This window comes from Leptonotus elevatus, chromosome 7 (assembly GCF_054856555.1).
Source record: "Leptonotus elevatus isolate MCC_2025b chromosome 7, RoL_Lele_1.0, whole genome shotgun sequence".
In the NCBI taxonomy this organism is placed as follows: domain Eukaryota; kingdom Metazoa; phylum Chordata; class Actinopteri; order Syngnathiformes; family Syngnathidae; genus Leptonotus; species Leptonotus elevatus.
Genome location: NC_141245.1, coordinates 8,814,245 through 8,841,799, shown reverse-complemented (window position 1 = coordinate 8,841,799; position 27,555 = coordinate 8,814,245). Strand labels below are relative to the sequence as shown.

The 27,555-nt window shown below is 39.0% G+C and overlaps 4 protein-coding genes across 6 annotated transcripts in view; 2 read left to right on the top strand and 2 right to left on the bottom strand.

The window, feature by feature from the left end:
- Positions 1-660: 660 nt before the first annotated feature.
- Positions 661-2,987, bottom strand: mrpl44 (mitochondrial ribosomal protein L44). Its single transcript, XM_086080863.1, has 4 exons — positions 2,782-2,987; positions 1,635-2,103; positions 1,321-1,499; positions 661-1,238 (listed from the first exon to the last, which is right to left on the bottom strand). Exons 1-4 carry the CDS (start codon positions 2,952-2,954, stop codon positions 1,061-1,063), a joined length of 999 nt encoding a protein of 332 aa, XP_085936989.1. The 5' UTR covers positions 2,955-2,987; the 3' UTR covers positions 661-1,060.
- Positions 2,988-3,081: 94 nt separating this feature from the next.
- Positions 3,082-6,138, top strand: dnaaf1 (dynein axonemal assembly factor 1). The gene is made up of 2 exons (XM_086081053.1): positions 3,082-4,125; positions 5,426-6,138. Exons 1-2 carry the CDS (start codon positions 3,204-3,206, stop codon positions 6,094-6,096), a joined length of 1,593 nt encoding a protein of 530 aa, XP_085937179.1. The 5' UTR covers positions 3,082-3,203; the 3' UTR covers positions 6,097-6,138.
- Positions 6,139-7,125: 987 nt separating this feature from the next.
- On the bottom strand, positions 7,126-13,313 carry mffa (mitochondrial fission factor a). Of its 3 annotated transcripts, none has more exons than XM_086081385.1 (8): positions 13,241-13,313; positions 12,273-12,485; positions 11,067-11,235; positions 10,854-10,945; positions 9,944-10,108; positions 8,045-8,101; positions 7,767-7,851; positions 7,126-7,680 (listed from the first exon to the last, which is right to left on the bottom strand). In XM_086081385.1, the coding sequence occupies exons 2-8, from the start codon at positions 12,479-12,481 to the stop codon at positions 7,549-7,551; spliced, it is 909 nt and encodes a 302-aa protein (XP_085937511.1). In that variant the 5' UTR covers positions 12,482-12,485; positions 13,241-13,313; the 3' UTR covers positions 7,126-7,548. The 3 variants fall into 3 exon arrangements, with proteins under 3 accessions (XP_085937511.1, XP_085937510.1, XP_085937512.1); XM_086081384.1 differs by having other exon boundaries at positions 13,077-13,284; XM_086081386.1 differs by lacking the exon at positions 9,944-10,108 and having other exon boundaries at positions 13,077-13,283.
- Positions 13,314-14,528: 1,215 nt separating this feature from the next.
- Positions 14,529-27,555, top strand: part of egfem1 (EGF-like and EMI domain containing 1) — a 58,497-nt gene continuing 45,470 nt past the window's right edge. The window contains exons 1-6 of the mRNA XM_086080848.1: positions 14,529-14,756; positions 16,213-16,347; positions 16,443-16,552; positions 16,704-16,808; positions 24,010-24,132; positions 26,143-26,265. Coding sequence (XP_085936974.1) covers positions 14,674-14,756; positions 16,213-16,347; positions 16,443-16,552; positions 16,704-16,808; positions 24,010-24,132; positions 26,143-26,265 — 679 coding nt within the window. The 5' untranslated portion in view covers positions 14,529-14,673. The remainder of the gene's footprint in view (positions 14,757-16,212; positions 16,348-16,442; positions 16,553-16,703; positions 16,809-24,009; positions 24,133-26,142; positions 26,266-27,555) is intronic.

Genomic DNA, 27,555 nt, shown 5'->3' with positions numbered 1-27,555 from the left:
AGTTGAATTATTGACTCATACGACATGCCTGTTTCAGTTAATTAAACTGATTTCATTTAAAGATACGATTTGTTCCGTCGTCACCAAACAGCAACCCCGTGTAACCGAGCGGAAGATAATTTAGAGATATCCTGAAGAGAACGCAGCATGAGACGTCAAATCAGTTATCCGAACAAGATAATTCTCTCTATAAATTCCCACATTCGTTGACACGTCTTTAAAAAAAAATCATTATAAAAATAAAAAATAATTATACCAAACTAGAGCATAATTTAATGAATATATATTACTGTATTTAGTAATTGCCATTGCCTATGGCTTGTTCTATTATATTCGTTTTTTCCCCCTTTACAAGTCAGTACTTGAACGCATTAACCTCGATTAAACGTAAACTACCCTGGGCACCATAAATGTCTCAGGAATTATTTATTCCATTAGAACGTTTCAATTTAATTATCCATTATCCATTTAATGGAGAGGAATGTAAACAAAATAATTGAACATAATCGAAAACTCATTTGGGGAACTACACAATTTTAGTGTCGACCAACACTTGCTTGCCTAAATAAAGTTTCTATTCATATAAGTGCCACCTCCAATAACTTGCACGTGCAATTTAATTTGAGCATATGTCACGCAAGAAAAGAAGACAACAGCATGTATGTACAGATTGCATACTTTATGCCTCATTTACATGAGTCTTAATGATTATAAGATCACTTCAAGCAGAAATACATCATCACACATTATTTGTTTTAAGTTAACACATAACTGAATATAATTGCAAATGTAAATTACCTGTATATTTACACCGTATTTTCAATACAAAGACAAGGCAGTTTTGTAACACTGTTTTCTGCAAGTCACCCAGGGCAAGCAATAGATTTCCAATGTATTCTTAAAGCGAATACAAAACCTGGAACTTGCAATCTATTCTTGTTTAGATAGACATTTAAGACCTCAAAACAGACAATGATCCAGGAAAGTACATTATTTTGCTGACGCTAAGTAGGGAAGATGTTCTCCAGTGACAAGTAGCAAAAAAAACAAGTGTTCTTTTTTAACTGCTGCTGACTGTTTGAAGTACAGGATGCTCATGCTCGGCCGGCTGTGGCCTAAAGTCGAAGGGTTGGCGGTTCTCATTGTAGCCATAGAGTTTCCTCAGGGCAACACGAGCTGCCTCCTCCTCCGCTGCAAAAAGCGTCTCACCTGGACCCTGCGCCAGGAGCTTCTTATCACTGAATGTAAAAAATGGAAGAAACAAAATAAATAAAACACAAATCAGATAAAATACATATATGTTAATTGTTATACACATACCTGTACAAAGCAACAAAATAGAGCGGCAGAACGGTGCTGGACCCTGCAGACCTGATGAGGCGGGGCTCTGGTAGCGGAACATTCCTCTTATTTAGTTCCTCCACCAGAAGTCCCATAGGATTTACCACTGTCCACATATCAAACAGGTCTTTTCCAATTAGCTGGGAAACTAAGAAATCCTGAGGTAGAAAAGCATAACATGCATAAATCCTTGAGAAATAAGCAAGAATATTAAACACATCATTTTCAAACAGACAACTGAGCTACACAAAGGTCTCTGAACTCATTATTTGAACTGATCAATCAACTCTCACCCTTAGGAAATATCCAGTGCGCTCTGTTCCACTATTGTCATGTAGTGCTCCAATCACTGCCATGAACGTAGAATGAAGCACATTGTCCGGGACGGGGATTTCTAAACTCATGGTTAGATCCTCAATGCCAAGATTTCGAGCTACATCGCTGATTAGGGCTACACTTGTGAGGTGTCTCACAACACTTTCCACCCCTTGTGTTGGCAGGCTGGGAAAACTAGCACTGCACCAATCCGTAAGGAAGCTTTTTGTGAAGGCATCTCCCCGTGCACTCAACTCAATATTATCATTCAGAGCAAGAGCTGTGACTTCAAATTCCATGTCCAGCTCTTGTCTCCTTTTCAGTTCCGCCTGCAGGTAACAGGGATTTATGAAAGCTATTTTCAGTTGCTCCAGGGAAAAATTCTCATGGAGGCGGGTGCTGAAAGCCTGAACCTCAGCATGGTAATCCCAATTGGGCTTCTGAGATCTGAAAGAAATCAGATGTGTAGCTGATTAGTGTTGCATTTTGAGAAACAAATCATGAAGATTTTTGTAGAATTGATATAGGGTTTAAAATAAACCATCCAAATTAAGTGCACTTGTAGTAGTAGTAGTAGAAGTAGTAGTAGTATTAAATGACCCAATACAAGATCAAAAATCTGTGTATTGCAAACTTGTAAATAAAGTGCTCTAATCGATTGCCCTATTACCAGTTAGACAGTTAAATATTATATAGTTTGACTTTATGTCGCATGATGCCGAGTGGTGTTTATGATCGATGTTAAAGCGCAAACTATTAAACGCTTCATAATATTGATACAATAATATTCTTCAAAATACATCATTTGAAAACGCTCATTCATGCGTTCATTCATATATCTCTTGCATTGACTTTCAATAAAGTGTGCGGATATATTGTACCTGACTGCAAAAACTCTTGTTCAGAACTAAATTGTTCTGCATGGGCACCAGCATTGCTAACTTGCTATCTGGGCTAGTAGAATACAGCATTGCATGCTCACGGTTCTCAAGAGACTCAGTTATAATTACACAACAATGCAATACAATATTTTACGCATTGCTTGCATTAATAGTTAAATAAACAAGCAACAACTAACTAATCCAAATCATTAAATGGCCTTGTTTTAGCCAATGTTAGCCTCACCTTGGTTTCGGTGGAAGACCTTCAAGCTTTCGCTTTCTTGCCATAATTTGTATGTAGGACCTCATCCAACGCTTTATCCCTCGAACCTGCGTGACTGTGACATTCCAACTCAAATGTTGGCAGTATGACGCAAACGTTAATGCGCCTCGATTAAGAATAACCCTTGACGCCATGCTTCCACTTTGACAGCGATGTACGTCAGCTAAACCAGTCCGACCGGAAACAAGTGACAATAGCCGGATAAGGGAGCGTTACCATAGGAACCAAAACATCAACTAACACATCAAGTCATCTGCTGATTGAACGACACGCGGTTAAGAATTTCTTCTTCCTCTTCGTTTTTTTTGGCGGTTGGCAAACAACTTAAGAATATTTGTTAGACCTCTACAATTAAATATAAAGCGCCTGACACCTTTTACGCAATGTTGGTTGCTGAGGTTGGTGAAACAAAACCCGATGGAACGTCAACAGCCATTCAAATGGAACTTCATGGAGACAGCGAAACATCATCTCAAGTTGCCACAATACAGGATGGACGTGAAGAAAAGAAAGAACATGGAAAGTCAGGGCCGAGGATGACAAAGTCATTTTTAAAAGACCACTGCAAGCAGTACAAACTCTACTCAACACCTTACCTGAATGACACCTTGTATTTGCATTTTAAAGGTTTTGCCAGCATTGAAAATTTGGAGGAATACACAGGACTGAAATGTCTTTGGCTAGAAAGTAATGGACTGCAACAGATTGGTAATTTGAATGCACAGGTTAACCTTCGCTGTCTGTTTCTTCAGCAGAACCTCATCCGCAAACTGGAAAATCTTGAGCCTCTAAAAAACCTGAGCATGCTAAATGTCTCCAATAACTACATACAGACCATTGCAAATCTTTCCAGCCTTCCTAATCTTACTACTCTGCAGATTGCCCATAACAAACTGGAGGCAATTGGGGACATAGAGCACCTGAGTCAATGTCTATCCATCAGTGTGCTGGATCTGTCTCATAACTTATTAAATGATCCTGGTATTCTTTCTGTGCTTGAAGCCATGCCAGAACTACGAGTCCTTAATTTGTCAGGAAATGAAGTTGTGAAAAAGATCCCCAACTACAGAAAGACCCTGATTGTCCGCCTCAAGCATCTTACCTTCCTTGATGACAGGCCTGTTTTCCCCAAAGACAAGGCGTGTGCAGAGGCTTGGGCACTTGGTGGAATTGAGGAGGAACGCAAGGAGAGAGAACAATGGAACACACGAGAAAGGAGACAAATTCAGGAAGGCTTGGATGCTTTGGCAATGGTTCGAAAGAAAGCCCAGGAGAAACAGCACATGAAAGAGGACATTGTGAGAGGTTAGCAGTTTTAATATTCATACGTCTGTTTGCACATATTTATTCATCTTTCCAAAGTGCACAAAAACACGAGCTTCGATGGCTTCGGAGATTTTTGTATGAAAAGTCTTTTTTTTTTTTTTTTTTAATAAATCCAATTGTTGACATAGAATAGATTGACTTTGACCTTGGCATACCGCCACAACCTTTGTCTAAGGTCATAATTCACCAGTACAGTTTTTATTTGTTAAAAAAGTCAGTTTGTAGAATAATACATTTCTGTCACAAATCAACAAACAAAAAACAACACAAAAACATCCACTATACCCATATTCACATTTTCCCACAATTTGATATGATTATCTCTTAAAGGATAGTTAGCAAATCTGTAAAACATCTGATCAGGTTTTGGTGGTGTTTTTTATTTTTAATAATCTTTTCTTCTTCTTTTTTATTAGGGGCATCAGGCAATTAAATTCTTTAATTGTAATTAATCACATGACTTCACTAGTTAACTCATGATTAATCACACATTTTATATGTTTTTAACTGTATAGTAAAAAGAAATTCTAGGTTTTCATACTCTTGTTAACAGAAGTAGAAAAAAAGTGAAACTAATAAATAGTTCAAATGAATTTTTGACGTCTATAGCCGTCAATGGCAGTGAATGAGTTAACAAGATCAACAAAGTGCATCAATTCTCATAAGTGATTAGGCCTACATATAAGTAGGCTATTTAAGTATAAATACTATATATATTATATCTATAGTATAAAATTGAATACTAACCTGTAATCATTTTGTCATTATGTTATTCTATAAATATACAACTGACATCACATTTGGCAAGACACCTGCCTGCTCACCTCACAGATCTCATTACTAGTTTAACTGCGTGCTCTAAGAGAAACTAGGGGCAGACAACAGTCTACATGTAGCTTCTGCCTCAGAAAAGAGGTGAGCCGTGATTGGTCGTTACGTTACCTGAGCAACTGTGATGTCATTGCAGTCAATAGCAAGTGGCGACATGGCCACCCCAGAAATGGATAAAATAGGTTGACTTTGCTGCTAACACAATAGTAATCAGAAACAGAATGCAGGGTTTAAACTAGTGGGGGGCACATGCAACATATTATTGTCAATCATTTTGGGGGGTTGGCTTCCCTTTTAATGACCCTATGTACTTGGTAAATTTGTGTCTTAAATTTATATTTTGTTAGTGTTTTTTACCCCCCTAGCACTCGAGTGACACCAAGTACAGATACAAAATTCCTTGTGTTTCATAAAGTATAAAGATGTAACACTTTCTGGTCAATTTCAGGTGAAACCAAGCCTTTACCTAATCCAGAGGCTTCTTGTGAGGAACCACCTGTAGAGAAAATGCAAGTATTTGTTCAGGACACCTTGGATGCCCATGAGGAGTTTACACAAAGCAAAGCCCAACCGTTTTCCCACAAGAAATATGATAAGGAATTGCACAAAGAAACAAAAGAGGAAGATTATGGGGAAGAGCCAGAGAGCGTGGTTCTAAGCAATGATGCAGGGCAAGAAGTGAACATTGCTCATCAACTACTTCCTTTGGTAATCGTGACTTCTCCTGAATCCTCACACGGTCCTGGCCCACTTGTGACCGAACTGGTGGAGGCAGAGCAGTTGGAAACCATTACACTAACTACTCCACTACACATTGATGATCTGCCTGACCTGGAAGATATGGAGCCAGAAAATATCTCAGAAATGACTTCCAATATGATGGTGAGACCGAGAATAGAAGAAATCATAGGGGATAACAGTGAGGATGAATCGGGCAGGAAAGTTAACCCTTTTAATGCAGATAATCCCGTGTGTTTAACTGTGTGCAAGTCAACCAAAGCTCCTGATTCATCATTAATATATCCAGAAGATCTGGATGCTCCTAAACCAGGTGCAACGTTCAAAACAAGTCAAATATCCTTTAAACCACATTGCCTGATTGAGGAGCTTCAAAATTGATTTTCTCTGATAGAGGACACAATCTGACTGATAAACCTGTTTAGGTTGTTGATGATTTTTGTAACATTACGTTAACTTTAGGGGGGGGGGGGGGGATGGCGTATTGACAAACAATCAAAATCAATGATCCAGATTTGTGAGTGTATTTTGTATTACAGTTTGTCATAGAAAAGACTGATCCTCTAATTTAACTGAAGGTTTGTTAGCACCAGGGTTATTATAGTTTTGGAATTTTCATTTTAGTTAGTTTTTATTTCGTTTTGAATTTTAAATTTCGCTATTATAGTTACTTTGTTAGTTTTGTAAACATAAAATGTAGATTCACTTAGTTTTAATTCTTAATTTTGCTAAAGATTTTTTTTTGAATTTTAGTTTATTTTTCATTAACTAAAATAACATTGATTAGCGCATACTCATTTATGTTGCGTTAAATACAAATGTCCCTTTCAGTGACTGTCATGTTAGGAAGGATGTAGTGGTACTGCTAAACTTTGATTACCATGAGTAAGACTTGTGTTCTCAGTTGAACCTTTGGGATCAGCTAGGGCAGGCTTCCTCACTCCTGGTCCTCGAGAGCCACAGTCCTGCATGCTTCAGATGTTTCCGTCCTCCAACACAGCTGATTCATATAATCGGTTCTATCAGCAAACTCTGCAGAAGCCTGATCTTTAGAATCAGCTGTGTTGGAGGATGGAAACATCTAATACCTGCAGGAGTCCGGCCCCCGAGGGCCACGAGTGAGGAAGTCTGAGCTTCATTCCTATGCATGAGATTACAAATGTGTCTGTCTTCTATTTTCTACAAATCTTGTACAAGATATTTGATTAAAATCTCTTGGAATTCGTGTAGTCATCAAAGAGAATGTATAAAGATTCACAATACTATTTTAATAGCCTACTTTGATCCTTGACTTCTCCTGTGAAACATGATTTCCAGGTATTCAACCAACCAGATCAAAACTGACTCACCTTTACAGGCATCTTTCTTATATCCACTGTCGATAATAAATATGTGACGTAATTACACACATCTGTTTCACAACTCCATTTTCTTTGGTAAACAAGAGTTGCACTTTATTGATGACTCCTTTCTAAAGCAATACACATTTACAACAAGTCATGCCTAGCATTGCTTAACATTTATATTTAGAAACAAAATATAGCATTACTCCTTTCTAAAGTGATACATATTTACAAGTCATGCTTAGCATTGCTCAACATTTGTATTTAAAATCAAGATGTGGCAAAGCAAAAAGCTAACAAGAACGCAAAAGTAAAAAAAAACAAAAAACTGTACATGTCCGTGTAATAAATAAACCAAAAACATGAGTGCGTCTTGCAATACAATAGGCTACTGTCTTTGCTCAGATGGCAGCAAGTGTAACATGTCACACACAGCATAGGAATATTATCTTGACTTGTTTTGCAGGGGTAAGCGCAACATAAATGTACGCTAACGTCTTAACCACACCCACGTGTTGACGAGCCAGAAAGCTACAGTGACAGAGTACAGGATCATTTCCCGTTTTGCTCGCTCCTTATTCTCCTCTTCCAGAAGCTGGAGCCGTCGATTTAACTTGATAAGCTACAAATTTAAAGCACAATTTTTTTTCAGTTCGTTTTACCAGATCCGCTCACTAAATACTACTGATGATGTTACGAGGAACCAACCTGTCGTCGGAGTGTTGCTGCATCTACAACGGTCATGTCGTCAGATCCCCCATCCAGAGAGGCTTCATATGTTGATAATGCAAACCTGAAACAACAGTTGCATAACAGCCTATGTTAAAAAATGTTTGTAATATACATCATGCAAAATAGCCTACGCAATTTCATTTATTCCTTTCAAGACAAATGGTGCATTGAATGAGAGGAACAGGTAAGGGCAATAGGTGAGGATGGGTAAAAGGTGAGGAACAAAATGAAACGAGAGTGCTACTTGATGTTACCTGGACTCATGCAGGGGGTTGGAGCTTGAAGCTGACCCCCCTCGCAGTGATGGTTTTCTACAGGGGTGAGGAAATACAGGTTTGGGGAAAAGGGGAAAATAAGAGCTAGCACTTGCACAAAGCACTGTTCCACAAGCATGCAAAAATTAGGACACCCATCCCTAACCTATACAATTGTTTTGACAATTTGCAAATGTGGTACGGCTTTCATTTTAGTTTAATCAATTTCACCTCATGTAGTCTGAAGTTCAGTCAAACCATTTTCCTTGTTTGGTAAGAGTTTACTTTTGCTAAGTAAGCTTTGAAATAAAATATAGCCTATAAAAGAGCCCTAAGCCATTTGTTACCAGTAATTATTTGTGTGAATAAATGTATTTTTTATGTGCCCACTGTCAAATCTTATTTTCAATAACAGTTTTAAAAAGTCAGTTTTCATTGTGTGCATATGAACAAAAGGCACAAAGACAGTAAATCAAAATGGTACACTTGATGAAAACCCTGAGGTACAGTTCACGTATAACTAATAAATTAAGATACTTCAACAAATCATGAAGTTCACAAAAGGATAGCAGTTTTGTACTGCAATTGTTAGGTACACGTAGGCTTCTGGTATTAATATAGTGTGCATAATAGTAACGAGGTGCATATTTTGCCCTGACTGGCAACTTGCCACCAGCTCAATTTTGCTGTTAAGCTTGCAAGAGCTACAAGTACAAATTCTGCGCCAGTGAATGTATGTACCCAGTGTTTCCCACACCATGTTAATATTTGGGCGGGTCACTCAAGTAAATTGGCCACCAGTGCCATCACCAAAGAAGTTTTCAAGAAATTGTATTAAAAAAATATATATATATAAATTAAAAAAAAGTGTTGCGACAGGATATATACTGCATGTAACGTTAGTTCGCCGTCACTCACTTGGGGATCGTGAGGCTAGAGGAGACCCAGCTCGCGTTCAAATACGCCTCCCATCCCCACCGCCGGAGTCCACCCACCCAAGTGGATTTCAAATATGTGGGAAACACTGCTGGTATACTACGTTGTGGCAGAACGGTTACGGCAGTCACCCCAAAAGTGCAAGGTTACGGGTTTGAATCCTATATATATATATATATATATATATATATACATATATATATATATATATTTTTTACATTTTCTTGACAGCATCATATATGCTCTGGGAGTTATGTTTGGGTTTAGGCTAGTAATGCTGATAGCCCATCTTCGGTGGCAAAACAAAATGAAAACGTTGTGAAGATACAGAAGGGGGTGAAGTGAAGCTAGAACCATACCCAGTGCATGACTTGGTCCAGCGATTGACCATTCAGAGCTGTCCACAGCAAAATAGCACGAGCTCAAGAGCTGCCGGTCACAGCAAAATATCCACTGCCTAACAGTAATATTGTTAGTGAACGTTACATTTTTAACTGTTGCCTGAAGGATTATGAGAATATTTCAGATGGTTGGAACAGGTTACTAAACCAAAGGGTCTATAACAGTTTATTTCAGTAATTCTGCATTTTGTTATTTGAAAATTGACTCTTATGCACACATCGCTTCCCCATTTGGTGTAAGGTGGCAAACGCTTACCGTAGTGACATTGTGACAACATGGGAAACGTGTTAAAACTCAAAAACGGCAGATGTTATTTTTCAGTGAGTTGGCTTCCCAGAAGCTTGTAACATTTAGAAAGTGGAAACTGTTATGCTGTCTGACCTTTCCACCTTAATGCATTGGTCCATTACGAAAATGACTTTTAGCTTTACATATATATAAAAAAATACTATCCTATCTGACTGATCAGAACTGTGATACTGGTGGGCTTGACTGCTCGAAAAGACCGGCATCTAGTCTCCTTACTGGCCGAATGAAAGATTGTGGCAATTGGGAGGTCACCTGCGAGGGTTTTCATCCAAGACCTCAAGGACCTTCTGGTAGGCCCGGCGTGTAGTGCACTGGAGGAAAGATAAAACGCCACTAGCGCTGTACAGGTTGTGTTCTTCTTCAGCCACAGTGGAAGGGGAAGGGGGGTGATGAGTGGCTGGGGGGGATGCTGTTGCACTGCTTGGGGGCAACCATTTAGAGCAGCCAATTTAGAGAAAATAATAAGGAAACAGGGAGAGAGAAGGGAGCAGGGAAGGACAGGGGAGAGAAATGAGGAAAAGGAACTATCCTCAAATTTGTCAGTTCTGCGGCGGTGTTAAGAAAAGCAACACTGCTAAATAACTTGAGAAGATAATGTCACATCCAAAGCATCAAACAAAAACAGCCAGGAGGATGGCATGCAAATCGGAGGCCTCAACAAGGCAAATTATTTTAAGTTGAATTACAATCTCTCACATGCATTATTTTTTTTTAGTAATGCTGTGACCATGATTAAAAAATGGCAACTTTTATCTTAAATGCCCGTGAATTCTACTGTAGCAACTATGCAGAAAATGCAAAGCAGGAGATAAGAAAATAAATCAATGTGAGTAAGGAAAAGGGGACTACAGCAAGTAGGAAAGCCATATTAAAGTACTGTAATGGGGAACTTTCCTTCCCCATTTCAAATGTTCTACAATTGGCTAAGATTTTAACATTTTTTTTCTTATTTAACCATTAATTCAAATTAAATAGTTGATATGAGACCAGTTTTAATTGATTAATGAAAAATGCACCCCCACCCCCCCAAAAAAGATGCTTACAAATCTAGCAATACAGACAACGTCTCTATCACAAAAAAGGGGAAAGATGAAAATAGAAAGAGGCAGGAATAAGATGCAGCATGCAAGGACATAGTACCAATGTCTGAACAAATACTTACGATGAATCGTTATGCATCAGTTGACTGCAATGACGGACGGCTGCGTTCTCACTAGCTGAGCGTTCTCGTCTCGATCGCCCTTGGGGCCGCAGCTAAAAGAAACAATGCCAATTTTCAATGACTAACTAAGATTTACTGTAAATCATAGTTTTATTTTTCTTAATTGATTTTCCCATACTGTAATGGAACAGGATTGATTGCTCCGTCGCTTACCACGGCCTCACTTTCAGGAGTTGCTCGATGCTCCTCCAGGAAGTCGAGAGGTCGCTCACTTAGTGTGAGCACTCTCGGTGGGGTCTTCAGGGACAAGGTTTCTATCGGTGTCGACTGGATTAAATCAAGGTCTCTTGGCCTTGAAAACTGGTTGTCCTCATTACCTGAGGTAAAAAGAAATTACTGTATGTCATTTAGGCCTTATACCTCCCAGAGTTTGTGCCTTCATTACAGATACAGCTGCATGAGCTCACAGTACCTAGCTTAGTAACTATTATTATAAGTTAATAATAAAAAATAAAAAAAGTCAGTCGAGATTGAAGATAAATTACTACCACAAATAGTAGTTCAATTATGTGGCACGGAGGAATAGCTAGTACATACTACAAATAATCCTGACATTGCGGACCCTCAAACTCATCTTGGCCAGCAGCTTGAAATTTTAGCAGTTGAGAGCAGTTAGAAATCATGTAGTCGACAAGAGCCACACTATTTACCGAAATAGCTGGATGGATATATATATATATATATATATATATATATATATATATATATATATATATATATATATATATATATCCATTATATATATATATATAATGTATATATATATAATGTATATATATATATATAATTATATAAGCGCATTTATAAAATAAATCAGAAAAAAGATTAATGTATAGAACTGTGCCAGAAATTGCAATATATGCAACAATCGATTAACCGATGAATTGGGTTAAGAGTTCATTTCCATTCCTTAAACGGGACATTATTTCATTGACAGTGCAGAAAATGCAAAAATATAAATGACCTACGATTCAGTTACTAGTGTGATCCATAACATGTCAGTAAATAGGCACAAAAAAAGGACCATTGTTTTCAAACGTAAAAACAGATGCTAGTAAATTAATGTTTTATTTTGATTCTACATAAAGAATCAGTCTGCTTTCATGGAGGACTACAGCAATCTAACATTTACTGCTGAGAGTCAGAAAGCCAATTATCATTGTATGACCAACCAGTGACTAAAACAATCAAATAAATTCCAAAGGCAACACTAACATCACAGTCTCTTAAAGTATATTTTCTAACCTGCTGTATCTGGTAGGTGTCAACAGTTGTACCACAGATACAAAGCCACCAATTAAGAGGAAGTCTTGGATGTTTTAGCAAGGACACTGACAAGTATCGGTATACAGACCTGAGACAACAATTCTTTCCGGGACCTGCATTATGACACTGTGAGGAAGCTGCTGTGAACCAACGTTGAAGTCCTGCTGGGCTTGTGGTGCCACTTTAAGCATCTCAGGGATGCGCATCCTTTGGCTGATCCCCTCTGTGTACTCCAGGTCATAGTGGATGCGGTTTATTTCTGCCATCTCCGCAATGGGAGAGGGGAATGTTGCGCCGCTCATTTGGCTGCGCAGAAATAAAGGAAACTTTTCTGACTCCATCATTAGTTATCAAATACAATCAATAGTGACTACATAGTGACTGACTCACTACGACACACTGATATTTACATCCCGACTACTAATGCCATTGGGAGCCATTTAAAATGTACAATGTAAAAACAAATCACATGATGAAAACATTCCCTGAAGAGTGAAACGGAGGCTGATCAGCTGATTATTTCAAAACAGTACACGGACACAGAGGACAAACTCGATGCAACTATTAGTTATTAAGTGGCCAACGAAAATGTTCGATTAGAAGATCGAGTTAATCACAATAATGACATGTATTCTTTTACAGGGCTGTTAAAATGCAATTCAAACAAGCCATGTTTCTTCTCAATAGCATTGGCTGCTACATAGCGGTCACCCTCAAACTTGTTGAAACTACCATTCGCAATTATTTACGTAAAATACGATTGGACTGTTGTGCTGTGCCCTCGTTTAATTAAGGTTTCTAATATAAGATATTTAAAAAAAAACGTTGGCCAATATTACAGTGCGTTTATGACGCTAACCAGATAGCATTAGCACCACTGAAGCGAAGAGTTCAAACCTGTTTTTTTTCCCTTTGCGCTTTTGCTGAAGGTAGCTATTTCCTCGAAATGTTTTCTAATCAAGAGGTTAAATCCTGAGTCGCGAGAAGACCTTTACATTTGCACCAAACAGGTGGAAGTAAAATTCCAAAAGGCGGGAGTTGTCAGACAGTATGTTGCTTACTGTGTTAAGTTACAACCAAGGCGGAACTTCTCTCAATCTGCTGCGTGCTCTGTAGGACAGGAAGGTCCGAGTCGTCACGGGAAGTGACGTCACTGAGACGACCGCTCAAATTAAAAGCTAAAACGTTTTTACGAGCAAAGTTGTACGTGTAAACTCATTTGTCACATTAGATACACTTGGACAATATTACGAGACCACTTGGAATAAAATCCATAAATATTGTATTACATCATGTATTACTATTAGAAAGGCAAATCATAAAAACAGTTAGTGACTGAATTGTGAGCATCAACATATTGTGGAAAATAGCTTGTAATGTAATATTTGTTGTAACAAATCTCTTAATACCATTAAACAAAATATGTGTACTGGGCAAATTTAGATTCTGGTTTGGTCTTTGAAGTTGTTGTTTTTTTTTCATTTAAAGGTTTGTCACAATAAATCAGAATATCAGGAAAAAAAATTGTATTTATTTCAGGAGCTCAATTTAAAAAGTAAAACTCATATAGGTGCATCAAACATCTTAGGAAAATAGTTTAGTACCAGTAATTTGAGTAATATCAATATTAAAAATATTCTTGTTTATTTCTTTTGAAATGTTCTTCTTACTTGAGATGGTGAATTTGGGGCTTTAGCTAATTTTAACCGTGAGTTATAGTCATAAATTATTCTTCAAAACGTATGAATATATTGTATTAATCATAGAAATGTAATGAAATTATTACATAGTGAATCGGGAGTTTCCCTTTTTGAATTTTAACTAGTATGTAAATTAAGTTTTCCATGATTATCTATCTATCTATCTATCTATCTATCTATCTATCTATCTATCTATCTATCTATCTATCTATCTATCTATCTATCTATCTATCTATCTATCTATCTATCTATCTATCTATCTATCTATCCATCCATCCATCCATCCATCCATCCATCCATCCATCCATCCATCCATCCATCCATCCATCCATCCATCTATCTATCTATCTATCTATCTATCTATCTATCTATCTATCTATCTATCTATCTATCTATCTATCTATCTATCTATCTATCTATCTATCTATCTATACATCTATACATACATACATACATACATAGCATCAAGACACAATGTAGGCTATAGCTCACATGGTGTTGTTGAACTCCCGATTTCGAGGTCAGTGCTACTGGAGGTTGTCAAGCAGGCAAGCCACTCTGTGAATGTGGGTGGTGCGTTTACGTGCAAACCTGTTGACAGGAGATGACGACCTTCATCCTCTCACAGCGGACGCGAGCTCACGTCGGGACCACATTACAGAGCACTAAAGACTTGCACCAACTTTCTGAGCCATGTCTCAAGACGGATTATCTTAATGTGATGTCAACATGTTTTTTTGACCCAGAGGCTTAACGGCAACCTAATGATATTGGCTCCCTAACGGACAGAAAATATGTTCCCAGACATTTTTACTTTGTGTCTGATATCTTTCAGCACCTTGCACGTCGGGACATCTTTGGAATTGCAACTCGGAATGTAAGTAGATTGTTTCAAAATAGGATGTAAACTGTATTATGTTATACGTCAACATCGATTATCTCAACTTTAAATGAAAACTAGGCTAAATAAGTTACATGTTCACACGTGAGTGAGACTGAGAGAAAATTGGCGCGCACACGCGCACGCGCACACACACACGAGTATTTATTTGTTTATTTATAGATACATACATATTTATGTACGCTTGTACAGGAGACTTAATCATACGGTGATTGATCGAAAAATCCTATTCTCATGATTGGCCCGATGACCACTAGAGTTCGCACTTGCAAGTAATCTATATAAAATGAACAGTCTGAATTATGTGTATGCCTTCCAACATGTTTTTATGTCTAGCCAGCAGACGTCTATTAAAACAAATACTGTGTTGGGCAAGGTTAAATGAAACATTTTAATGACAAGAAAAGCTGAATACTTCCTCTAATTAACTTCAGGCTGTTTTGAATTGGAGCCAGATGGTTGGTTGAGGTGGACCCTGCTTAGTTAAGGATACTTGACAACCTCTAATAATGCAAACATTTGTGCTATATGGTCTGTGCACATGTGCATATTCTTTTTATTTTTATTTTTTATTTTTTAGAGAGAGCTCAGTATTGTTCATTCGGTAATCTTACCGATTCAACATGTCATCATCATTGCTCTCTTTGTGTGTGTGTGTGTGTGTGTGTGTGCATATGTGCGTGTGAGTTTGTGCTCATTAATTCACCTAAAACCTATTAAAAATCCCATACCCTTCACTGAAACCAAAAACTTCAGAATCCCACTAGAGTTGTGAAGTTGTCAGGAGACCCAAGGAAGGATCAAAGAAAAGAAAGAAAAGTGAAAGCCAGCACTGATCAGACATCGTTCATCAAACCAGAATCTTTCACCAACCCCAGAAGCTTCTAAATTCCAACAAATTAGGGAGACCTCAAGATACCAAAGGAAAAACTGAAGAAAGGAAGGAAGGATAGATGAAGCAGAGTGAGATCCACAGATATCAGCATCCAGGAAGAAGCAGATTGTGTTTGAATTTCGGTAAATGCTGGTGTGGGGGATCTGGCATGCATGAAAACCTCCACCAAAGAAGGGAGCCGTCGACCCCGGCCAGGACAGGGCAAGCTCAACCCCCCAGGGCCCCCCAGGCCGCGGCAGCGCCAGGGCACAACCCCCGGGCCCCGCGAGGGCCACCGGCCGGAGAGGAAACCCAGGAGCCCGGAGCGCCCACCCCAAGTCCAACGCAGCACAACACTTGTCAACACCACTGCCCCCCCCCCCCCACACACACGCCACCCACCACAACCCAGCTCCCGCTGCCCCCAGGCCCCCAGGCCCCCAAATCCCCAGACACCCTCCCTCCATCACCGCCTACCCAGCCACCCGTACCACCAAGACACCACCCCACGACTCCACAGATCCCAAACATATCTGTTCTTCTTTGTCTCCATTACAGGCCCAATGTTTGTGCCGACCAGGAGATGTCTCTTTCGGGGGTCCCTCAGCCTTGTGTTCAGGCTTTTACACGCATGGTGAAGGTGTGGAGGCAGGGCTGCACAGGCCACAGATGGTGTATGGGTTATGAGAGGAGGTGAGAGCTACGTCTTTCACCACCATAGAATGTTTCATCATCGTCATGGTGAAATGCAGCTATTACAACCCGGTAAGCAATTTTACTCTCCACAGGACGACATACTACACGACATACAGACAAGTCTACAGGACAGATATTCACACAGTTTTTAAGTGCTGCCCTGGTTGGACTCAAAGGGATGGCGAACGAGGCTGTCTACATAGTGGGTATTAGCATTTTAACATCAGTACACAAATTCATGATGATGCAAACAAATCATACAGTGTATAATTTCACACAATATCTATACTTTCTGTACTGAAAAAAACCCCTCATGATAATGATAATGTCACGCTATTATGTCACACCTTCAGGGATATGCAGTACCAATATGTGTTTTAATGGAGGTCGATGCGCAGAGAGTGGGGATCATATATGTCATTGTCCAAAAGGCTTTAAAGGGACAAGATGCCAGTATGGTAAGTTTTGACTCCTATTGTTGTCCTATTGTTTACTGTACGTACTATACCCTTTCCACCACTTCACCAATAAAGTGTTAGCATCATTTTTTACAGTTTACAGTGGCTTTGACAGTCTGTGACTTTCTTAACAGCACAATGTTTCGCTAAATCCCCAAATTCAGGTCTTCTCCTTTGATTCTACTTGGGGCTTTGATTAGGAGGTTGCCCTGTGGGGGGTTTCTTGGCTGTTAAAGGTGGTCGCATTTCTCGAGAAAGGGTGGTTTACTTTGAAGGTTCTAATTCTGCTGAGTCTTGTTGCAATAAAAAACAACAGTGCTGAGCTTGCTGGGACTTTAAACACCAAATCCAGAGTGTATTGTATGCACCTTTTCTCATTCAAGAAACTAACACAGTATACCTGTTGTCCGGTAACACATGGTACTGTTGGGAATAATGAAAGTGACCTGTGGATGTTTGGTTGTTAGATCCCCGGAGCACCTTCTTTACGACAGCATGTCACAAGCACGTGTTGTAGAGGCAGCTGTCCGCTATGAGTGTTTTGACCCAAACGATTTGCTTTTCGCACATTGGAGTGACAAATTAGATTAGGGTTTTCTATGAGTTTGTCTTTCACACCTTCTAAAGTTTCAGCTCACTTTTTGCTTTTCTTTAGCGATGAACCGCTTCTCTTTCTCTCAGTATGATTTATGCTCTCTTCTGCTAAATTCATTATACACAGAGCAATTTATCCAATGCCACACACTGTTGCAAAGAAATATTGCAGAGTTATTGTCAAAACTTTGTAAAAAGATTTGACGTTTAGCTTGTATTACTCAGTTTATGGTTAACGCTTGATTTTATGTGGCCAATGTTATGCAATATTGTATAAGGTTCTAGAAAATAGAATAGATATTTTTAATTTTTGTTAGAGTGAAACCTTACTGTTTTTTTATCGACTAATACACCTGCATTTAATTCACCTGATGACAATGTAATCAAACAAAGAACATTCAGTGGCGATTGTCTCTTGATGTTATAGGCATGAAAGTGTTATAACATTCATGAGGGGCCAGTGGGTGAAACATTTGATCATATACTGCTTTGTGGGTTTACACAGAGCATCGCCATGAAAAGCCTCCCAGGGACTCATCTGGATTGCCCTTTACCTCCATTTTAGATATAGACTGTGTGGATAAGGGATTCAGATAATGGATGAATTAAGACAGAACACAGAAAAGTAGGTCACTCACTGACTGTGGCACCTCTTGAGCTGGTGGGTGGGAACAGTCCCTTGCTCAATGGAACTTCGACAGTTGCCAAGAAGCTTACCATATGATTAAATGTAGCAACTTTAAACCATAGGCCTATTGACCTTTTTTGGTCACGAGTCAAATGTATCTAGAATCTGCGGTTGTCAGGCAGCCAGTCCAGGTTTTGCTAAACGTTTGTTAACATAGACTCCAGCACGTCCAAAACACTATTGAGGACATCTGCGATAGAAAATGGATGGTTGGATGGATGGATGGATCCAGGATTCAGCTGAGGAAAGCATTCCTGAAAGAGTTGAAATAGCTCAAGGTTGGACTATATTGATGCTGACAATTACTCTTCAATTTGTATTATTCATGTTCAATACTGACATCAAATTGGTTGCGGTTTGGTTGGTTGCTGTTACAGTATATTGCAAACAATCACAATAGAAATTTATGCCAAGCAGATCTTTTTCTTAGATGTGTGACTAGTATAATGTGTATTTGTACAGTAACAAATAGTTAGGCTATTTTTAGTTAGGCTCGACACACCTCTCACCCCAATTGCTGAGTTCATGTTTGAACAGCTTTTGATTTACAATGCTACTAAATCAAACACACCTGCAGTTTATATGCAGGGTATATGTACAGTATCATGCAAACCTGTTCTCATGTTCTCTTCTGATGTGGAACAGTAAAAACACGAACTACCGACTACAGAGTTTAACCTGATATCTTGTTGAAAACTGAACTCTGTTTTGTTGGTAATATTATGTAAAATTACAATTATAATAAATTATGTATAACATACTTTTTTTTTCAATATGACTGCTTCAGATTTGAATCTATCTATGTCTATACTAGTCTTGGAATAATTACTATTTCATTCATGTGTTTTCTTATGTGATGATATTGATAAAAAGTCAAGGTCTGTGAGTCCACATAACAGAGACACTTTACGGAAAGTTAACTCTTTAGTGCACACAGGGATGCGCATTAATCAGCCTGTGAATCACACAACATGACAAACATATTCGAGCACATAGTTCTTGCTATTTAGAAACTCTAGTATGTTTTGCCTTTCATCTTATTATGGTAGCTCAAACAGCTCAAAACACATAGCACTTTGGAGTTCACCTTTAATATCAAGGTGTTCTGTCCAGGAAAGATTACTTTTTTGATTGCAGGCGTAATTTACTAGCTAATTTCACGCTCTAGTGGTACAAATGGGCATTGTTATACAAAAACTAAGTACTGTAACTTGCAATCGCGTCATATAAAATGTTTCTAGAAACAAAACTCTGAATTCACTTTGCAGGGTCTTTACAAGAAAGCAGTTCTTCTGGAACCACATTTCAGAGTGGAATAAATAAGCATGAACAGCAATTAGCAGGTATATAAATTGTACAGAGACACTAATACAAAGTACAACAGCTACACAATATAGTTATAAGTTATAACCCATTCTAGAAACTTATGTTTATATTGGGATATACTATCATTGTGAAGGGTTTCAGTTTATACCGTGATATGAATTTAAGCCTGTCATGTCTGGGAAGATCTGGTTTTGGTTGAGGGTCCCGATTGGTCCTGAGTGAGTTGCAGCCCTTCCGCGGGTTGACCAATCCGGCCCCTCAGCCACTTGTGCCTGGCCCCAGGTGTGGCTAGTTACCAAATTAGTGTCGGTGTATTTAGTTCCCGGGTGGTGATCAGTCAGTGTGGGATCATTGCTGCTTGTCACGGTCACCACAGGAGTTCTGTCTGTCATTTTGATTTTGTATATTTTCAGTTTGTTGTTTAGTTAGCATTAACCAGTACCCTGGTTAGTGTTTTCTGTAAAATAAAGCACAGCAGTCTCGCCCGCACTACTGCTGTGGTTCTCCTGCCTCCCTGCATTTTGGGTCCTCCACTTCACACGCCGACAGACACCACGCTGCTCCGTGACTACACCGTAACAAAGCCCATATCTCCCAGCCCTCTGCCACACAAATGAAAACATATATAGATCATACACACATGTTTCTTTCCTCTAATTTAGAAATGTATGGTTCAATATCCCAAGGACATTTGGGCTCTTATATTATGTAAAGTGACAGCAACATGTGGTTTTGATCATGGCAAGGCTCTTTTGTCTGTCTTCAAAACATCTTCTAACCACTACTTTGGCAGTATCTATTTTTTAATAAACGTTTTGAAGTGGACCGAGATGCATGATTTTAATCATTATAGCCTTTCATAAAGATTTTCAGGGAATTATTGTCTCTCACTGCTTAGTCTTTCCTTTGCATTGGTGCTTTTTTTTTTTTTTAATTATTATTAAATGTTACGAATCTAACAACAATTAAAATTATGACACAAGCAAAATGAAGCTAATTGAGCCATTTCATTTAATGTTTGCTACTCCAGTATTTGAAGAAATTATCATGTGTCAGACCTCGGTTTAAGTCAGTCCAGAACAGTTCTTTTCCAGCTGAATATTGTTATATTCAAAACAGTGACCCGAGAATGTTTGTGTTATATGATATTCTCAGTAAAGTCAATTTTTTTGTATAATGCATTTGTTTCTTACAATTTTCATGGTGGGAATACAAATGCCTCCTGACTGCTTTTCAAACTTTTTCTTTTCCCAAGAAAAGGTATGTAGAAATTCCCCACTTCTACTGAGCTCTAAGCTCAATCTTTTCCATGTTCCTTAACAATGTTGAGGGGGAAAAAAACACTACATAGCTGCCGATATAAATGTTGGGAAATGATAACTGGCAGATGGCATATCGATTTATCCACGGCCTGAATACTTGAGGTTGTTTTTGGTGGCGGAAGAGTGGAGATCCTTTGAGAAATTCTGAAGTGGAGTGTAGAGAACGAGTTATGCCAGTAAGACTTAATGATATACACAGGGATCTGGAATCAGTTTGTCTGTAGAGAACATAAGAGCATTTAAGCAGCTGTGTGTTGTCCATGTTACCGGATGGGAAACTGTTATCACCCCTATTCATAAAGCAGCCTCACAACAGCATTTTCCACTTGGGTCTGGAACACACTTCATTCTATGCATGCACTAGTGTGTTTACATCAAAGAAAGTGACAATTGTACATCTTTAAAGACTCCTTTTGAGGAAATGCCATAGGTTTGTATCCTGCGGTTATGATTTACTTCCCGATGTGCCCTATGTAACCCACAAACAAGGGTGCTGTTCCCTCATTTGTCTTGACTCTGTAGTCCCATTCACACTGTCTTCCTGGCACATTTTTTTGCCTTCGCCTTTCAGACAGAACTATTGGAAACAGAACAATCATGCAGCCATTGCAGCTTAATGCATTCGGAACGTAAGCTCTGGGACAGTCTCTGATATACTGTATATACATATTTTTGTTTTTTATTTGTTAATTTTTCCTTTCGGACAATCATTATGACAATTTACAACATTCAATTTTGACCCATACATATTTACTTCAAGAAAAAGGCAAAAACAAGACCCCCCCCCCCCCAAAAAAAAATCTTTATTACAAATACAATGTGAAAAGCAGACCTACTAAGAATACAAAATGGGAATTTGTAAAGTCAAAAAATCAACGAGGCCAATCTAGAACATGCATGTGTGTGTATGTGTGTTTTTCGATGCTTGTGTATAAATGACACTAGTTTGTTCTTTGCAAGAGCTATTACAGTAGCAGTAGAGGTACATTGAACATTACACACAACTACATTTGTACTATGTTGATAAACAGTCTGTGCAAGAACATGAATGTATACTGTGTTTAGATGCATGTATGGCAAAAAGTGACACCTTTAGTATGTTCTTTGCAGAGGTATTTCTTGCAAGAGAAGCAAAATGTGTTTGTCTTTCTGTCCTTATGGTTAGGGCAGACCTGACACCTCTTTCTTTTAGAATCAGGTTGTCTCACTGGGGTTGTGGCTGTAGCTGTTGTGGTCGATGTTGAGGCAGGGCTGGCTGAGTAGGCTTTTGTTGCCGATGCTCTTCGTGTTACTGTGAATGTGGACGACGTGCTTGGTGAGCTCTGCACCTGTCTGACCAAGGCTGCAGCGGATGGGTCTCGGGGGACCCTTTCCCTTCGCTCAATGTGGGCCTTGACAAAGGAACTTTCTAACTCCTCAAGAAACATTCTCTGCTTGCTCTTCTTGGTTTTTATTAAAGTCCAGGATGATTATGGGCTTTTTGTCACTTCCTGATGACACAGTTGCATCTTTGTGAAGAGTGGACATCAATATTACATTCCGTTTTTTTGGACAGTATGAAACAACAGTGGTGGTGTCTGTAAAAACAAACTTTGATGAAAGCGGAGCCCTGTCCTTCACCTGCAACATTTCAGGGGGCAGCTCAGGTTTATTTATTTTTTACTCTGACAACCATGATGAGTTTCCTCCTGAGAAGTTCTTGTCCAAGGTCATAGCTGGTAAAAAAAATGGTCACAAGTGATGTTGTGACCCCGCAGTCTAGTAGTCATATCAAGGACTACACGTTTTCCTTTATTTTTTATTTTTTCAGGAACGCCGCTTGCAGATTTGCCTGTGTAAATCTGTCGATTCCATGCATAGCTGTTTTTTGCGTCACAGGCTGCCCAGATTTTTATGCCTTATTTGCCTGGCTTACTTGGCATGTATTGTCTGAAGGGGCATTTTCCACGGAAAGGAAGAAAACGTTCCTCTACAGTCACCTCTGGCCCTGGGTTTAACATCAGTGGAAGGAGCTGCACCCATCTCTCCCAGACATCCCTGATGGGAGCAAGCTAACAGATTTTGCTCTGGTGTCTCTGTTGTCAAATATGAATACTCTGGATATCATTTGAAAGGTCTGAAGTGACATTGTTGCCCGGAAAATATTCCTACCTGTCGATGCATCCCAGAGACTATCAGTGGTCTCATTGTTGGATCTGTACACTCCAGCGAGAAGAAGACCAATGTAGGCATCCAGACATTCCTCATCAATGTCATTCCAGATGTTGCCATGGACTTTTTCCCCTTCAAGGTTTGTCATAGCAATAATGACTTTTTTTTTTGTGTGACATTGGCACAAACAAATCAAAACATGTCTTGATGTCACTCTTGTCACAGCAAACCTTGTGATCCCATTTGTAGCTTCAGCACCGGTGACCTCATCATCACGCTGTTCAGATGTGTCCGTGTCTTCCGCTTGATACTCCACATCATCTTCCTCCTCCTCCTGCTGTGTGTCCTCTGCTTCATTTTCAGCAAAGATATGATCCAAAGCTTGGCTTGCAGTAACTCTTCTTCTCATTGTTGCTCGCTGTAAACTGGAGACCTGTACTCTGCAACTCAATATTTCAATGGTCCAGTCATTGGCACACCCTGACGATCGTAAATATTACCACCATTTGCATTGGAATGCTGAACAATGGGCACTTGCATTCATGATCCAGTGCTGTTGATGGGTACAGCCAAGTGTGTCATACAATAACAACTAACCATTGTTACTTGCTGTAAATTGGAGAGCTGTAATCTGCAAAACAACATTTCAACCTGATGATCATGCAAATTACCACCATTCAATACAATACATTTAATACATCCATACAATGGGGACTTGTTGATGGGTACAGCCAGGTGTGTGATACAATAACATCTAACTGGGTCGAAACTGACCCCTACAACACAAAAGTCATAATTTTCACCAGAACATTTTATAATTTGAAATTGTTTTTTTTTTTTTTTCGATTTTGTTTAAATAGACATTACCGACAAAGTCAAAAAGTTTTGATGCTGTAAACAAATTGATGTAGTACTTATGTGCATTTAAAACTTAAAACGGGTCGGTGCCGACCCTAACACAAGAGGAAGTTTAAAAAAATCAAAATTTTCACATTGTCATTTAACTCTAAAATCTTTAGCAAAATGATACACAATGTATTGTTTTTCCCCCCAAACATTAATAAATGATCACACTTTGTCGCATGGAATGAACCAAACGATTTTTTTGTTTTTCTTTCAGATATAAATGAATGTGAGGTGGACAAAGGAGGCTGTGAAGGATACTGTTGCAATACCATCGGCAGCTACTACTGCAAGTGTCCTGAGGGCAGTGAGTTGGGGCCAGATGGCAAATCATGTCAAGGTACGAAGAACATTTAGGATACAATCAGTGTGCACAAACACATTTTATATTAGCGTCTGCTCATCTGAGCATTCAGATTTATTAACAAGTTGTTATTTTATTGATGAACTTCTAATGGTGCGTCAGTGTGTCTCACACTCGAGGGAACTTGCTTCCTCCCACACTTCAAAAACATGGATTGTAGGTCAAATGTAGATTCAAAATTTTGCATTTTGTGCAATATTATGCTCTGTGATTGGCTGGTGACTACTGTAATTCAGGGTGTACCCCGCCTTTCGCTAAACTAAGCCAAATTAGGCTCCTGTTCAACTGTGATCTAGTAAGCATAAGTTGTATATAAAATGAATGGATAGCTGGTTTCTGATGTTATCAACAAACCAGGTGTTGGGTGGAACTCTCTCTTCTAGGTACATTTTAGATATGGGCCACCTTTGGAATCACATGTGAATGCATCTAATGCTATATGGCAAAGCTGCACCTTTCCCCCCCATGTACGTACTAGAATGTGCATTGTTTCTTATATGCGCTGACATTGTAGATTTATTGCATGACTGCCAACAATCTGTCAGTGGGCCTTACTGCACTTTATCATATGTACAATCAATCACCTCTGTTCTGGAACTACACACGTGCATACAGATGCCTTTTGTTTAAATTTCCACAGCTTTAGCGCAGGGTGACCACCTGTGAATTTATCTGTGAATTGATAATTTGACAAATGCCCAACCTTTCTACACAACTAGCATGCTCCACAGTAAATAACAACGATGGTTTCTGTTTTGTTGTATTAAATATGGGTTATATTGTTCCTAGTAATGACTGTAATTAATTTTAACTTTGATTGACCTGCTGCAGATGAACTGTCTAGACTCCAGCCCGTAAAATGTTGAATGAAAAACACAGTCAGCACATGCTCTGTAAACCTGTCAACTACGTAACTTTCTTAGTCTGGCAGAAAGAAATATGTTGAGTGAGGCCCATTTGTTTCCCAGCGTTCCAGGTGTGAACAAATACACCCGGCCTTTAACCTTTATGACAAGATATTGTCATAATTTAAATCCTCACAGCCGACCGACCACTGGAGAAGACAAGCGGAAGAGGCCCCAGTTGTGTGAAGTTCTTTTGGTTTATTTGTTACTCTATGAGTGGTTAAATTTATGGGGAAGCAATGGAGAGCTTGTTTTTGAAGAAGGGCTGCCTACTTTTTCGGATCTTTGTTGTAGAGTTTGAAGTTATCAATGCCTGCTGGATCTTTAAGAGATGACTGAAGCTAAGCCTTTGTACACTGCTACTTATTGTCTTCATATAGGTCAATCAAAAAGAAGCTCTTATCATTTATTGGCAAATGTTATGTTATTACTTCATTTCCTTCCATCCTCAAACAAAAAACTACCTGTTACTTCTCTTTTTTTATGAGAGGAGATGCATGCTCAGTATCCAGGAGCCAAACTACACTGCAGTATCCCAATCAGGCTTTGACATCCTCAAACTTGGACACGTCTGACACCTCTACCACTGCCACACAGACAGCGGCCACCATGTGCCTCCGCCATTGTCAAGCATGTTTTAAAAAAAATATTTGAAGTATATAACGTGTCAGCAGTGATTTGCAAGTTTCTCACTTGCTAGTGGCAGAATGTTTGAAAACTCTAACCGTCCAAAAGTAGAGGGACCTCTAGTGGTTATTTTGTGCATAGCATACCTCAACCAAGTGGCAGAGATGGCCCAATTAGACTAAGTTCAATTCAACACATTTTCTATTGCAATATAGTGACTCAAAATGTGGTCTACCAAATGGTCGAGCAGACCATTAAAGGGCTAATGGAGAGCCCGAACACCCTGCGGAGGAAACTCATTTCGGCCGCTTGTATCCGGGATCTTGTTCTTTTGGTCACGACCCACAGCTCGTGACCAGCTCTGTTGATGGTCTACTACTACTCTCCGAAATAATCAAAGCAGTGTTACACCGGTTACTATTAATATCGTTATTGTACTTCTGTGTGTGTTCAGATGTCAATGAATGTGCGGAGGTCAATGGAGGATGCCAGCAGAAATGCATCAACACACCAGGCTCTTATCATTGTGAGTGCGGGGAAGGATTCCGCATGCATACTGATGGTCGGACCTGCATTGGTAAGCAGTTAGAAATGTAACACTTTAAAAAAATATATTTTTTCCCAATGAGAAATACGTGCCTTGGTTAATAAAGGTTGCGAAACACAGCCCTAATAAAATGGACAGAAATAATGGTACAGTTGACCTTTTTTGTTTCACAATCTATTGAGGCAATCACTACAGTCAATTAATTGCTGTGACTCAATGACACTCAATTAGACTTACACAACTATCGACAGGTATTTTGGCCCACCCTCATGAACAAACACCTCTCACTATACCAGGTTTGACGAGTGTCTGTGAAAGAAGGACAAGACTTGGTTATGTTCTGGGGCTGCTTTGCTCAATCTAGCTCCGGGAGTCTTGAATCTTTGCAGGACACAATCTCAAGTTATGGTTACCATATATTTTGTTCAGGCTTGTTTAATTTTTTTGTGTTATACAATCATTATTTTGGACCACAAAAAAAGGCTAAGTGTACATCACATGTGGCAAGTACATTCATCAAAATGCTATAATACAAATGTGAAAGTGTAGTTTTGTGTACCAAAGGCTGCAAGAATAGGCAAAGTTTTATGTAAGTAGGCTACAAATACATCGTTGTTATTGGTAAGAACACAAGCCAAAATATTTATAAGCAGTGGAAAAGGCAACTGCTCATGAATGTCCATGACCATAAATAAATGCATAATACATTAAAGTTATAATGATTATATTAATGGCAGTGTTGATGATATTATCACTGCTGATAGCAGCAGAAAGAAAGGACTTGGGGTACCTCTTCACATATTTTGGGTGTGTGACTGAAGGAGTTTTTGAGCGTTTCAGTGGTTGGATAACTCATGCACTAAGTACTATACTATATTGGACGACGAGAGAAATTCACATGATGACTTCATCAGGAAATGTGATGCACTCTTCTTGAAATTGTCTTTTAGACAATATCAAGCGTGGGTAATACTGTATATATCCAATATTTTCATGGTGCAGGACAGATACAGTACATGATTGAACGGAATTGCTTTATTTACAGACTTGCGGTCCAGACATAGCCAAACAACACAAGTTGACAGTTAATACAACTTACACCAATGTATTGTGATTCTCTCCCCATCTTTCTGTAGTATTTTTGCCGTGGAAGATAGAGTTGTGTATGCTAAAGTCATCAGTGTTAAATTTTTTTCTTCTCATAAAAACTTAGGCACAGAGGTGATATTTCATATTTGCTACACAGTAATTGGATGGAAATATTAGAAAGTCACTAAAACTGCCAGCACCTGGCTTAGTACATATTAGTTTTAGCTTTTA